Source organism: Halichoeres trimaculatus, unplaced genomic scaffold (assembly GCF_033239565.1).
Source record: "Halichoeres trimaculatus isolate MK-OKI-2021-1 unplaced genomic scaffold, fHalTri1.1 fHalTri1_scaffold_7, whole genome shotgun sequence".
In the NCBI taxonomy this organism is placed as follows: domain Eukaryota; kingdom Metazoa; phylum Chordata; class Actinopteri; order Labriformes; family Labridae; genus Halichoeres; species Halichoeres trimaculatus.
Window position 1 is genome coordinate 23450504 of NW_027437185.1, and position 15158 is coordinate 23465661.

Below are 15158 nucleotides of genomic sequence, written 5' to 3' on the forward strand. Positions count from 1 at the left end.
TACTGTAAAGAGATATGCACATTCTTCATCTATCATACAATGATGTAATTCAAAAGACCAAATTCTTGGTTTTGCAATCATCACAATGTATCCTGAGCAGAATTAAAACCAAAGACATTGCAGTTGATGAATTTCACCCACCTGCCCACTACTTGGCCAACCTTAAAAATGTATTTAGTAACAAAATACACTATATTAGAGTTACAGTGAGTATATTCCAGTGGTTTTCTTGGGATCTCAACGTACATTTCTTGTTTCTTGGCTTAGACTGCTTAGGGGAACTGACACACAAAGCTCCTGTTTTTCTCTCTCTATCAGTCTAACTTTTAATTTTAATATCTTATTAAAGTTATTACCATAGAACTTCTAGAAGCTCCTCATGTTGTCTTGTAGGTTCCTCTGGATCATTGCTGCTGCTGTGGACCTGCCAGACGTCAGTACCTACGGCTACTGAAAGCCACACTGTTATTGTCACGATGCCAAACTACTGACTGTCACAGTTGAGGTAGATGTCCATCTGACATGAGTCTGGTTCTGCCGGAGGTCTATGCCCGTTAAAGGGAAGCTTGTCCTTTGTCATTGTAATTTGATAAATGCTGCACAGTGCTGAACTCGTTGTGGGTCAAGATTTCTTATCTTATCTTAATGTTGGGTCTCTGTTAATAATTTAACATTAGCAATCCTGGGCCTGCAATGTTGTTAGGAAAGTTTCCTATGAATTGGTCTATACAAATAAAGAACTTTCTGTGCATTATATCTTTTAGATCCTGGGAAGAACCAATGTTGCAGGTTCATGGTTGTTCCATTAATTTCCACTACAGTTTAAGTTTAAACACAAATCTTTCCTTCAGTGTCCCCTTAATACAATCAGTGCTGTTCTGCTGAAAATTCTCTGGCACATCTCTTCTGGTTCAGCCCTGTGCTGTGCTACTTTTAGCCCTCAATTTTTGAATACTTTTCAGACGCATGTTTTATAGGCAGTGAACCCAACCACAACCTGTCCATCTTTGGATGCTCTGCATTAAGGACTGATGGTAGCTTAAAACCTTGTTCTCCTGACATAGAAATAGATCTCTACACACTACTTCTTGAACCGGCTCAAGACATGCAGTATGTTTACAAATGGAAAAGACAAAGTCAACACAGAAAATTTGAAAGGGTTCTGGCAGTCCTGTTGTTATTTATTTATTTTATTGTACTATGTATTTATACCATTTGTGTTTTATTAAGTCAGTGTAACATGTGTGCATGGTGTTCCATTTTAAATATTTCAAACTTTATATATTAAAATAAATAAATAAATAAATGAAACATTCAAATGCTTTCAGTACGTTTCCAATTTGTGGTATCCAGAATTTCATCTGCATGAGGCTTTTATTTTGAAGGCAATTCCACCGGAAGTTGTGTTGTCGTTAGCGGAAACGAGGTTTTTAGCTTCAGGAAATCAGGAGGAAGAAAAAGGTTTCCTTTCTGTGATCTAAGCTGCTCAGCACCGAGTCAAACACAATCTGGAGCGACACCAAACTGTAACAAATGGACTCTGGGATGACAATATTGACTCTGCGCTTTTTCGGTCGATAGCACATTCAGGTGCCAAGGCGCCGGGCCGGGCCGGAACCAGAACCGGGCCCAAGCGGAGGGACGTTACCCAGCGGTGGGCTAGTTTGTTAGGGTGGGCTGGCATGCTGTGTGAAGAAAAAGTATAGTGTTTTCTGCGTTAGTATCAGGATGAGTCCCTGTTATTTGTGATTCATTAGATCAAATATAAAGAAGCTCGAGCATGGGAGCGCGTGAACACAGCCAGCACAGAGCTAGCTTTAACGTTAGCTAACACCAGAGTGAACGACATCAACTTTTCCTCCTCAAGAAGCCGCACAACGGAAGAAAATAAAACTGCTATGAGTTGCATATCTGGACTTGTGTGAAGGGCGAGAAATCACTTTGCAAGTCTGTAGTTTGCTCGTTAGCTCTCAAAGGCCTGATAAATGTTTCTGGAGCGAGTATAGCAGAGAGGCTAAACCGTTAGCTGCTAAGTTAGCCCGCCGTGCTTGCCCCAATGAAAGAGTACAAAGTGGTCGTGCTGGGCAGTGGCGGCGTCGGGAAGTCCGCGCTGACCGTCCAGTTTGTCACAGGCACCTTTATCGAAAAATATGACCCGACCATCGAAGACTTTTACCGCAAGGAGATCGAGGTGGACTCGTCTCCCTCGGTGCTAGAGATCCTAGACACGGCGGGGACGGAGCAGTTCGCCTCCATGAGAGATCTGTACATTAAGAACGGACAGGGCTTCATCCTGGTCTACAGCCTGGTCAACCAGCAGTCATTCCAGGTATGTGATCTGAGGGTCACCTGGTACACATGATTTCCAAACACAGACAGACAAGCAAAGCGTTCCAGTAGAGCATCTTGACACTGTGATAGGGTGTGATTCTTACCAGGTGGCGGAGACTGTGAATCACAGCCCTGCAGCATCTAGGAAATTCATCTGTGCAAAGATGGAAAAAAACGAATACTAATGACCTTGATTTAAAGCCAATTATACTGGTAGAATCATTATTCATTCAATCATCATTGGCTTCAACTGGGGTGTTTTAGAAGTTGTACCATATGCAATGCAGAGCAGTTTTTATCAAGACTAACAAAATTCTTCTAAATGTATTTTTTTGTATAAAGCAGATGTTCCTAATGCATTACTTAACTTTATATCTTAGATTTCAGTCACAGGCAGTTTTTACATACTTCAAAAATGTAGGTGTGTATTTTAAAGTTCTGTTATTGGAAGATTAGTAACATAAATGTATTAAATGCTGGAAGTGAAACTTCAATCTTATTTGTTGATGCTTTGTTTAACTAAATTGCCTGTGTTAAAAGATATATTTTACATTGCACTCTGCCTTTTTTCTAAATGCAATGGATACATATTGATACTCTGCTGAGAGATGTGTGTAGTGACCAGCTATTGTAGTATACCAATGCTCTGTACCAGTGCTGCAAACTCTCATCCTCTTTTTTTATCTCCCCAAGGACATCAGACCAATGCGAGACCAAATAGTGCGAGTGAAGCGTTTCGAGAAGGTGCCGCTGATCCTGGTTGGAAACAAAGTAGACCTGGAGTCTGAACGTGAGGTCGCTGGGTCAGATGGGCGAGCTCTAGCTCAAGAGTGGGGCTGTCCTTTTATTGAAACTTCTGCAAAGAGCAAGACCATGGTGGACGAGCTGTTTGCAGAAATTGTGCGACAGATGAATTATTCCACACTGCCGGAGAAGCAGGAGCAGTGCTGCACAGCCTGTGTGGTGCAGTGAGGAAGAGGTACCAGCACTGTCATTCTTATTCTCCTTGTGCATGGCTGCATTCACTCACTAGCACAGCACAGTTGGCAGTGCGCTAATTTTACAAAATGTGCTAAAATGTAACTGCAGTGTCTGTGTAAATTCAGCTCACAAGCTGAGAAGAAATTTGTCACATGGATGACTGTGTAGTCTCAGAGCAGTGTAAGGCAGAAGAGAGGTTTGGTTGGAAGTGAGAACGACGTGTGGGTGGTGCCGTGCGGCGCAAAAAACTGTTGAATTAGCTTGTTATAATAGGATCACAGAAAGTATGTGGCATGAAGAACACAACTGCAAGAACAGCTCTAGGGCCAGGAAGAAAAAGAGCCTGAAGAGTCGAAACTAACAGAGCAGTAACTTGAAGAGAGTAAACTCTGAAAGCGAGAGAAAATGTGACATCCTAAAGAGGAGCTTCTGTGTAAAAACAGGAAGTTGACTTAAGATTCTGTGACAGATGTTGCTTCAGTTGCCTGCTGCCTGCACAGATAATCATGTTAGAATTAGTTATTAAACGTGCTGTGGTATTGAGCTGTTTTGTTCTTGTCTTCTTGTTTATAGATCCACTTTTATGTCTGGATCACCACAAAGATTCTGATGAACCATGAACCCGAGGACTACGTGACATTTGATCCTACTGATATAACTTACCATAGCTGGTAAGATTTCTGTTCACGATGCATCTTGCAGAAAAGACGTTGGTTCTATTTTTGATATCATAACTGTTGAGACTTTTCTGCTGCAACCTTTACGGCCTTGGAAATGACCCAGGATGGAGTCAGACGGAAGGACTTTTAACAAGCAAGAACGGCCATCTGTGAATTTCAGTCTTTTTTTTCTATCTTTTAGTCAAAAGTATCTCTGAGATAATAAGCAGGAGTGTTTGTGAGGTTGCAGCTTCTTTTTAAAGCTGCTTTAATCACTATTATATACCTTATTATTACTTGTATTATGTCTCAAGTTTTGAATTTGACAAAGTATTTCATATTAATGAAACATTTTTACTTTTAAGCATGCATGTTTAAAACTCATCCAGTTTGTTGCCCAGGCACACTGCTCATTTTCTCTAGAATCTTGTGTAAAACTTTCTTTCTATAGACACAACTGACAGCAGTGTGTGAGACACAAGCTGACAGGTTTAGCTCGAGGAAACTAAGACAGGGTGAATGAAACCTTAAAAACTTAATTCAAGTAATCCTTTCTCCAGCAGCACCCTCTGCTGCACCTTAATTTACCTTCTTATGATGGCAGGAGCCTGAAGCAGCTAAACTCATCCGAAACATGCATGCTTAAATTGAAAAATGTTCTACTAAATCCACTTGAAGTGATAAGGAAGAGCCATTTTACTATTTTTATCCTGAATTCTGTCAGTCTCTACAAGGCATGAACCGTGTGGACGCAGGTCTTCCAGTTTCAGTTTTCTCTGTGGGAGAATGATTTTGGAATGACCAAAGGAAGCTCACAGTGCATATTTTAGTGTTTGACTATATGACGTGTGTTGCTTTAAATTCAGGAGACGCTGATTTCCGTTTTTCATTCAATAACTTGCTGCAATGTGGTTTGATAAAAGTTCTGGCGGAGTTAATCAGATTTAACTTTGTATTTTTCCTTTTCGTATTGTAACCTATTTATTGAAAACTAATGACAATGGGTAGCCAGTTTTAAACCTTTGATTTTATACTAGTTGGCTTTTTGTGACTTTTCAGGATTCATGGTACATCATTTGTTTTTTGAAGCTGAGGATTTAACAGAGCCTTAAACAATTTCTGTTGCACCCTGGTCTCATGTTTCTTTTATTTTCTGTTTTCAAAGATGAAAAGCTGTCATTGTTTGGTAATAAACATGTTGGCCTTTCTGCTTTTGTTTGTTTTTTTGTTGTTTTTTTTAACAGTGTCAGCATTTACTTGGTATTATCTCCAATGATTTAAACTCTCATTGTCTCATTTTGGCTTCAGACACCAATAACAAAAACAAGAGGAGTTTTGCCTTGTAAACATGGTCATGGTACTGTAACAGAAGTGAATTCTTAACTGGTTTGATTTATCAGTTAAGTGTTTTGTTTTCTACCCCAAAAGACAATGTATCACAGGACTGACATTTTACTCAGAAAAACTAATCCGGATAATCCACAGATTAATCAATAACAAAAAGTTATTCCTCTTTTGTTCATGTGGTTCTGTTTCTCTATAAAGCAGTTAGCTGTGCTGTGTAAATAAAAAAGTCCTCTATTTCCTCTCCCTTCTCACAGCACTAAACGGTAGACATTTTAGCCGTACTCAAACACACAGGCTGTGGACAAGCTGTGGCTTCCACAGTAAGCTTGTGATGTGATATCCTGACTTTTCATATACAGTGTATGCTCAGTGATCTCCCACTATACATCTACAGACTGACAACAAAGAAAAAGATGTAAGGTTTGAATACTTAAAGTAGGAGATTTTTGAAGCAGTCTCTAAAAATGTTCTCATGAGTACAGATGTGAAAGTTTTGTCTGGCCTTAAAACAATGTGAAGCATTTAGCTGCTACAGACTCGTGTTTACTGAGGACATGGTGGAGAACCAAACCAAAACTAAAAAGCTCAAATACTAGACCTGAATTCTGAAAATTGGCAGACAGGACCCAGAGACATATGGTAATGTTGCTCCAAATCTGCTTGATAAGAAAGTATGAAGCTCTTTGCTTACAATTTTACCATTGCCTTAACAGCTGGAGATATGTGAAAGTGTCTTTAACTCCTTGTGCTTCAGGGGAATATTTTCAGCAGGTTTTACAAAAAAAATAATTGTAAGAATAAGAACATGATTTTTGGAGGATGAATTGTGACAATAAGGTGTGACTATTCGTAGGAATGAAAATAATGATAATAACTCCACTGTCATTGTTAGATAACCCTCTGACATAAGAGCTGTTTGGTTTATAAACTTGTTATTATATCAGAGTCTACAGAGGTGTGTCCTTAAGTCACCTGTTTCTTCAGAAGCCCTGAACAGAAAACCAAACATTGACTGTAAAAAGGGACTTTTGTGTGTTTTACATCACTTTAAATGACACTGAATCCTTCACTTGTAAAATGATGATGACCATTGAAGTTTAGTGCTGGAGAAATGCATCTGACTCCTGTTACTCATGACCTGTATTTTAAACAGTGTCTTTAAACAAAACCTTTCTTTATGATGATTCTTAATAAGGCATCAGCAATCAAAACAACAAATTTTAGTCCTCTGGTTTTACAATGCGTTGGTGTTATATTACCATAAGTAACACTGGCTAATAATTAATAGCTCATGATAAATGGTTAACCCACTTTACGAAATCTTTATTTCAGACCTAGATGATTTTATTACTCTAAACAGCATTTGACCGTCTCTTCTTTGATCTGTTTTACAGTGAGCCCGTTACTTCATAGTCAATACATGAGAAATGCAGAGATCATGGACCGATTTAATATACCTGCTGCCATGTGAGAGGTTTTACACAGAATTCACAAATTTAAAGCAGTTCTTTGAACTTATTTAGTGTAGTTTGATTATCTAATGCTCCACCCTTGTCTTTTACTTTGAAAACATCTACTTCTTCCTACTGATGAGAATCATTCAAATGTTTAATGCTTTTAAGTCGATGATTAAAAATACCAAAACCTATAATAACAAAGCAATTTGCTCAGTCAAGCTTTTGCACACCCATGAGACTACAGCTATAGACATTTTTGCACTTGCTGGCTCCCCCTGTCCCCAAAGAGTAAAAACAAGAAGAACCAGGCTGCACTGCTGTATGTTTTCATGCAGCAGACTTGCACAGCGCACTTGAGTTGGTTATTGCTTTGCAAGCTTTTTTCTTGCATTTGTCATCATGCTGTACTGCAGGTTTCACATGCAGAAGAGCACAGGGCTGCCTCATCTTCCTCTCATTGAGCCTGGGCTTTCTGGTAGCAGCTGCTGTGTGACAGCAGTGGTGTTGGTTGGGGGACTAACAGCTCTGAATCAGCAGGGTCACCTCACCTTGTCCAGGGTCTTTCAGGGAGAAATATCTCATGTTGAGCATCTTGTCCTGGTTCCTGATTGGTTTCATCTGTTTCCACACCCAGTAGTTGGAGCTCTGTGAACAGAAACAACTGCCTGCAGAGTTCAGAAGCAACAAAATATTACTATCTTTGTACAATGTATATGTTGATGAAAACTTAATAGAATGGTCTAGGTTGGATTCAGCTGTTCTTAAGAATAAAAAGCCAGTTTTAAATCAAATTCTGCTTTTTTTTTTTTTCTTTTTTTTTTTTTTAGAATGATAGGAAACTAAATAAAGCAGTAAATGCCCCACCTGCGCCAGAGTAAGCTCATCAGAAGTTTCCTCTGGGTTTATGTGAGGTCAAGTGAAAACTTGACCAGTAGCATTAATGATGTTCTGATTCATTTGTGAGGCTTTGTCGGAAGGTTTTCTGGTATTGCTGGTTTCATCTATTGCATCCAGTTCTGCTTTGATTTGAAGGCTTGCTGAAAAGGACGCTGGTGTGACACTGTATCACCGTCGCTAAATGGAATATGGTCAACACAAGGTAAATGCCCAACCTACCTCATGCACAGAAATCAAAGGAGTATTCTCTCTCTATTTTACAAGAACCTTTCCTGGCTGTCATAGGTGTCACATTTCTTAAAATCCAGAAGGAAGCACAGAAATATATATATTTTTCCATCATGTAGGTGAGCTGTTGTAGCTCCAGCCCTCTAGATGGCAGCACGGTACGTAACACGCTCAGGCCGATGACGTCACCAGGTTTGTTGCGGAAGTGTTTGCAGACCTCAGTGGGATGACGCCGAGCCAGGAAAGGCTATAAAGTGTCCAAATAATTCTCCAGACTCAGTTTAGACATGAAGACAGTATTTGTAACAGTTGGCACTACATCCTTTGATGATCTCATCGAAACAATCACGTGCCCAGAGTCCGTTCAGGTGTGTACGGCGGTTGATTTGGAGACGAAGCTAATGCAGAAAACTATCATTACTGGAATAAGTTGTCTCTAAATTGAGAAGGGTTATGGGATATTGTGTTTTTCCTATTTAATTTAAGCATTGAGCTTGCAGGAAAGAAAACTTAAACAAGAATACCTAAACTATATTTTTTCTGTGTATTTATAACTACTATTGAAATGCTTAAACTGTAAAGTCAGTGTGGCAAACTACAATGTTTATAATCAAAGAAATACGTTCAGTTAAGGTCCTTGCACATGAAAAATGGGTTGAAGTTAAAGACTACTGTTTACCATAACTGGTTCCTGGTTAACCCCCTCTACCAAAAACAGTGTTAGTAGAGCTTCCTCCCCTATCTCTTACTGAGCCTGGGCTGTCTGCACTGAACTGGCTCTCTAACAAAAGCAGCTGACTGCAGAGTTCAGGTGTCAACCAATGTTATTATTATCAGGCCAAACTTTCAAGGGTACGTAAACTATTAATGAAGGCCATTTGGGTGATATCAGTTATTATTGTGATTTTGAAAAAAAGTTGTTATGAAAACTACTATCTTTAAATGAAATAAAAGTTTCTTGCATGCTCATATTTCCTTGTTGTAAAAGAAAAGAAAAAAAGGCCGGTATGTCTCAACTAGGGATGCACAATATTATCGGCACAATATCGGTATCGGCTGATAAAAGTTTAAAAACACGTTTATCGGTATCCGCAGATATGAAAATTTCTGCAGATATGCACAGCCGATAAGGTGCTACTCAGTTAGGATTATTATTATTTTCCATCTGAAAAATAAGCTCCTTACATAAAATGTTGCACTTCATTGCTTTGCAGAGCTCTGTGTCTGTCACCAGATTATTACAGTAGCTCTAAAATAATCAAATGCAACTTGGTTATGTTTAAAGACACATTGTACATTTAAAGTTCATGTGATCTAAAGAAATTATTTTTCTGTATTTCAGTACTGAATGTCTTGAGTTTGAAAAAATAATACATTTCTTATTTATGGTAAAATCAAATGTTTTTTTGTCTTGTTTTATGTGTTTCTTAAACAAATAATAAGACAATAAGAGTAACATATAAATGCCAGTACAGGATAGACTCAGCTTTCTTTACAGTGAAAAAAACAAAAAAACTTGTGATTATCGGTATCGGTATCAGCCAAAAGGGGTTCAGATATATCGGCATATCGGATATCGGCAAAAATCCAATATCATGCATCCCTAGTCTCAACCTCTGCGTGCATTTGTATGAGGGTGCTGCTATACGAGCACAACTATTAATCTCCCATGTCCTATATCCTACAACAGGATGAAAAAGATGAGCATAAAACTGTGATGCTCTCCGAGATGCATTGGGGCATATGATTTAGATGAGCTCTTTGTCTTGAGTGTGAAAATATGGATTAAAAAATCATCTTACACAGTGATTTGATGTAAAATGATGATAAACGTAAGGAGTGAATTTTGAGAATCTTTATAATAACGTGTCTTTCGATACAGGCTCTGAAAGCTCGTGGGTATGAGCATCTGGTTCTTCAAGTTGGAAGAGGATCCGTTCTTCCAGAGGCTGATAGTTGTCCGCATGTCAAACTTGAGGCTTTTCGATTCAAAGACTCAATAGCAGAGGACATGAAGCAGGCAGACCTTGTCATCAGCCATGCAGGTGAGTGTGATATCAAAAGCTTTGGAACAATACTCACTCACACCTCTGAGCACTTCACAAAATTATTTTGTTTTATCAAACTCAGGTCATCCTGCAACATGGGCCAAAACCTCATATAACTGTTTTGTTATAAATGCACATTTTCTTGTGAAGTACTGCAAAAGCCGGCTGTCTCATGTTGGTCATTGCCAGCTCAGACAGTAATGATGACTGAATAATTCAAAGTAAATACAGGCATATGATCATTGTGCAAACATTAAACAGGTACATGATACAGCAGGTTGTGAAAACACCAGGCCACCTGAGGTCATAAAACAAACATTTTGATACAGGATGACACATTGCATCATACAGTAGGTTACTCTTACAACAAAAACATCATTCAAAGTTTTTTTTCTCATCTTGTTTTGTTGTAGTATAATTTTATTCAGTTAAGGGAATGAATTATACTACCAAGCATGTTCAACTGTAGGTTACTTAAACCACCTCAACAAAGCTGTGCAGTTACAGTAGCACAGACTGTGAACATCCATCATGCCTGCATTGCAGGAACCTGAACGAGTCAGTTTGTGATGAAAGAAAATTAAATCCCTCTTAAATCTTCTTCTTGTCATTGCTGCAATAGCATTTTAATTGTCCCAGCTTTCTATTGTTTACTCCTTTCTATTCATCTTGTTAGTAGCAGTGGATCACTCAGTGAAATCAGATGACTCTTTAATGGGAACTCCTCTTTGTCAATCTTTGACAACACAGGGAAACATCCATGTTTCAAGCCTTTTATCTCTGGTTTTAATATTTTTTATAAGCCGGCTAACAAAAAGAAGGCCTGCCACTTCAAACTTGCTTCATTGTACATCTCTGTAATCAGTGACCTGTTACAGTATTACTTTGAGATTACTAAAGGATGGTGAAAAGACAGTTGGCTGGATTTACAGTTCAACAGAACAACAGGCACACAAGAACACAAAGAGGAGCTGGCCAGAGTCAATATTTACAGAAACGAGGATGAAGCGCTGAAGGCATGGACGACCATGTTTTTAATGTGTCATAGGAATGGTTTTGTAGTTCAACCCCATCTTTTTTGAGCAAGCACAATAAACACATGACAGAAATCTCCCTGAAATGCAACACATGAATACTGATACAAGTGCCCTGTATTTACACCCAGCATGCAGCATTTGGCCAATCAGACCAAGCCACAGCTAGCTATAAGCTGCTCTCAGACTAATTGAGGTCATTTATGTGGAGAAAGGAAGGGAAAGAGAAATCCAGTTGATGACAAGTCATCAAACATCCCTGCCATTCCAGGTATTTTTGAGTAAGAGCGAGACATTATGAACACAAGCATTTATAAAATGTATAAAATGATAGATTAACTGTAAATAAAAGTGCATTTATGAATTTTAACTTATATCCTCATTCAATATTAATTGTGTAAAAGTCTGTCACAGTGTTTTCTCGTTCTGTGCAAAATATCTCACAGCTCACATTTTAGCTGACCATTTAATAACCTGTAAAAACACTTATGAAACTTCAGTAAAAGTCGAGATTGACCTTAATATGAGCTAAACTACCTAAAACAGGAAAGGATTATACATCTTGTTTTTCAACCAAGTGTTTATTATGATGTTGTTTACTCCATGAACACTAACCAGTGGTTGCAGGATCTCAGACAGGCTTAAGTTGCACCCATGAATAAGGATCTTGTTTTCCTCCTCAGGAGCAGGAAGTTGTTTGGAGGCCCTCGGAGCAGGCAAGCCTCTGCTGGTCGTAGTAAATGACAAACTGATGGACAACCACCAGCTGGAGCTGGCCCAGCAGCTCCACATGGACTCCCACTTGTTGTACTGCACATGCAGGTGTGTGTTTCTCATATGTATAGAGTAAACATGTGAGGCTACAGAGCTCAAAGAATAGTTAACAGTTCTTCTTTTTTAATCTTTCAGCACCCTGACAGAAACTTTGAAGACCATGGACCTCTCTGTCCTTCAGCCCTACCAGCCTGGACAGCCGAAGCATTTTGCAAACTTTTTAGACAAAGCTCTTGGTGTTCAGTGACATTTTGATTCTACAGGACTACTTAGCATAGCTGTTGTAGAAGAGACTTTGCTCTGACATTGTTGTTGCACTAATATGTGCTTTGATTTATTTCCACATACGTTACATTTGTTCATGTGCTGTAATATTAGAAAAAAGAACTATCAGCTCATGGGTTGTAAAGTCATTAATCACTTTCAAAGAAAGTTGAAAGTGTTGGGCTATGTTTGTGCAGTAAAGACAACAACTTGAGTTTTCTTTATACTAAAGATCTGAAACTCTTGACCTGGATAATCCACTGCTTGAGCTCATCTTCATCAGGGTGACTCTTCTGTTCATTTATTTCTCTGATATTTTTTTATGGAGATAAAATACATCCATTTCTATTAAGGCGCCTTGACTTTTTTCAGAAAGAAAAGCCTTTTACATTTTTAGATCCTTTTCAGTCTCTTGTAGCCTGTGAGACATTTCAGTTAACAAAATCACCAAATGAAGAGACAAAGCACAGTTTAGGCAAGTTGTTCATTTTAGTGCAATAGTGTTGGCTCATCATTTCTTTGACCTACAGTTTCTTCATCAGAAGAGATATTGGTACAGGAAGTGATGAGTGAAAAGCAGCACGTAGTCTTGACTGACCTCTGAGCCGTGTTCAGTATGAAATATTTTTGTCTGTTTTCTTTCAGATGTTGCTCAGACAGAAAGTTTCAGCTGCTCATTTTAAAATTTATAGAACCAGGTATGTCAAGCTGATGATTGGTTTCACCATCATTAAGTTACACAACAGTATAAATGGTTAATGTTTCTTCGATATAATTTTCTTGGTATAGATTTCATCTGAGGCAGCTTCATACAGAAAATATTTTAGTACTTCAGGTTAATTCACTACTGTGGAAGAGAAACAATACAGAAACTAACTTCCTCTCTGGAAAGCCCCCAAATTTTATCTCTGAAAGAGGAATCACTGTATACAGAAACTTTCTTGGGATCTTCCCTGCAGAGAAAGGTGCGACGGCAGACAAATGTTTAAATGTCTTCCTCTGAACTTTGCAACGTTCCGTTTCTGAATCTGTGGTTCAACTAAACAGCTGTTAAACCACACCAGATGAATTGAGGAAGTGGTTGTTTTTGACAGACTGAAAAAAATCCACCTGACGGGGCATCTTTCACACAGTGAAACACACATACTTTATTATGTCACAAATATGCTGTAATGCTGTTTCTGATATCTCTAAAATGCTTTTGACTGTTTCAAACATTTAAATTGAGTTTTCCAGGGTGGTTTCAAGCCAGGTCCTGGGCTTCTGGTGTTATAAGTTAGGCTTTGATATTTATTATCAACAACATTTTTGTGGCCACCAGTTTTAAAGCCAAACTGGCAAACCTGCTGCAGCATCTTAGAAAATACCTTTTACAGGTTTTCTTTGTTGTATGTTTTAGCAGTTACATTTTGTCTGTCAGACAGCTGGAAAACCAAATTAAAGATCAACTTAAGGTCATTATGCAATTTTATTTTTAATACTTTTGATTATTTGGGGGATGAAATAAGAAGATGAATTAAAAAATTAAGTTGGGAGTTTCAAACCCAGAACATTGTGATGTTTACTCTCCGAATCAATTCAACTTTTCAGAAATCTGGTTTGGACTGGTTCTGCCTGCCACTTCAGGATGGTTCACATGATGTTTGTGGAAACTTCATGTTAATCTAATAGAAATAGACACAAGTCCAGTGTCTCTTGTTTTTCTCCCCACAGTGACTCTGTCAGCCTTGAGTTCCACTGAAACTTCTATGCATTTTAGACATTGGAGCTGTTTTTTTTTATTTTGCATTGTTAAATCTCTGTCTGTACAGAGTCCTGAAGTTGTTGTATATCATGCCGCTCCGCTCATGAGCTCAACACAAACAGGCCATTCACATGACAAAGTTGTACCTTTGATAGATGTGCCACAATACACATGAGCTTTGATTTTGTTATCCAAAGGTCACTGAGAGAGCACAAGAAGACAGAGAGTAGTCTGAAAGGAGTTGATGGGAAAGTCGTGATTCCTGTGCTTTGGCAGAAAAACAGCTTAATTCTATGATATCTATTAAAGAACAAACTTTCCATTCATCATTCAGACATGCAAGAGTGAACTGAATAAGTCTATTTAAAAAAAGGAACAACTGGGTCAAAGTAGGGGGTCAATCAAACCAGCCTGAATGCAGTGGTTCACACTGATCAATGCTTTTTGTTTGTTTAGGATGACATGAATGAGACATATTGTTTTGGACTTTGGGATGATTATGACCCGATCTACAACCTGAACATAAGAAAGTCTTCAGAGTCTGACCTGTTTCATCTAAAACGACTGTGATGCATGGTAAATTATTTCTGAGGTCTAAATCTGGATGTGATACAATAAAGTCAATAATCCAGCTGAAAAATGATGACACATGGCTCCTATGTTCTCTTCCAAGCTTAAGTTTATACATTCTTTACAAAAAGTCTATGGATACCGGTGTCATACTGCTACACCTTGTAGGACACATTCCAGGTTATCACTGTTCTCACTGAAGTAGCAATGCATATAAAGTGCACAGATTTTGACACCTAAAGTTTAGCTTCCTTCTGAAGAGGAGTACAGCTCAGCCCATTAGAGCAGTACATTTCCTGCAGTCTTTTCAAAATCTTGAGGTGATGGATTTGTTCTACATCTCCTGCACTTCCATTTTCTTTACCTAGAAACAGGCAAAACACTGATGCTCAGTGTGCAAAATCTCATGATCTACCTTGCAATATCTTGAATGTATTCTGCAATACACACACCATTGTTCTTGCATTCATAGTAACGCCTGGAGGTTAAAGATGAAGGTGTCCAACAAACAGACACCAATTTATGTTGCATGAGTGTATCGGGACACTTAAGCTTGGATCTGTCACAAGCAAGGTTATAACAGTTTTGGATTTGTCATTATAGTTTAGTTTTAGTTAGTTTTGACATTTTTTCCATTACAGTTTAGTTTTAATTAGTTTTGATTTTTGCAACAAGGCTTGGTCTTAGTTTAGTTTCAGTGTAGTTTTAGTTTTTCATACCCTATTAACCAGGTGCAGGATTGAAAAAGGTCAGAGTCAATATTTTGTAATACTGTTTATTTTCCAGTCCAACATAGTGCTCACTGCTCAGTTAATGCTGATACT

The 15158-nt window shown here is 38.4% G+C and overlaps 2 protein-coding genes across 2 annotated transcripts; both read left to right on the forward strand.

Annotated features, from left to right (window-relative positions):
* The first annotated feature begins 1409 nt into the window (after positions 1 to 1409).
* Positions 1410 to 5138, forward strand: rap2c (RAP2C, member of RAS oncogene family). Its single transcript, XM_074673848.1, has 3 exons — positions 1410 to 2329; positions 3025 to 3310; positions 3886 to 5138. The coding sequence occupies exons 1-2, from the start codon at positions 2057 to 2059 to the stop codon at positions 3301 to 3303; spliced, it is 552 nt and encodes a 183-aa protein (XP_074529949.1). The 5' UTR covers positions 1410 to 2056; the 3' UTR covers positions 3304 to 3310; positions 3886 to 5138.
* A 2953-nt stretch (positions 5139 to 8091) lies between these two features.
* On the forward strand, positions 8092 to 14378 carry LOC141793291 (UDP-N-acetylglucosamine transferase subunit ALG13). The gene is made up of 4 exons (XM_074673849.1): positions 8092 to 8268; positions 9783 to 9945; positions 11666 to 11804; positions 11892 to 14378. The coding sequence occupies exons 1-4, from the start codon at positions 8188 to 8190 to the stop codon at positions 12001 to 12003; spliced, it is 495 nt and encodes a 164-aa protein (XP_074529950.1). The 5' UTR covers positions 8092 to 8187; the 3' UTR covers positions 12004 to 14378.
* The last annotated feature ends 780 nt before the right edge of the window (positions 14379 to 15158 follow it).

Bases quoted from the DNA above. Each gene is read 5' to 3' on its own strand.
- rap2c (XM_074673848.1), top strand. From the start codon at position 2,057: ATGAAAGAGTACAAAGTGGTCGTGCTGGGCAGTGGCGGCGTCGGGAAG. The intron at 2,330-3,024 runs GTATGTGATCTG...TATCTCCCCAAG, and splicing joins TCAACCAGCAGTCATTCCAG to GACATCAGACCAATGCGAGA.
- LOC141793291 (XM_074673849.1), top strand. From the start codon at position 8,188: ATGAAGACAGTATTTGTAACAGTTGGCACTACATCCTTTGATGATCTC. The intron at 9,946-11,665 runs GTGAGTGTGATA...TTTCCTCCTCAG, and splicing joins CCTTGTCATCAGCCATGCAG to GAGCAGGAAGTTGTTTGGAG. The intron at 11,805-11,891 runs GTGTGTGTTTCT...TTAATCTTTCAG, and splicing joins TTGTTGTACTGCACATGCAG to CACCCTGACAGAAACTTTGA.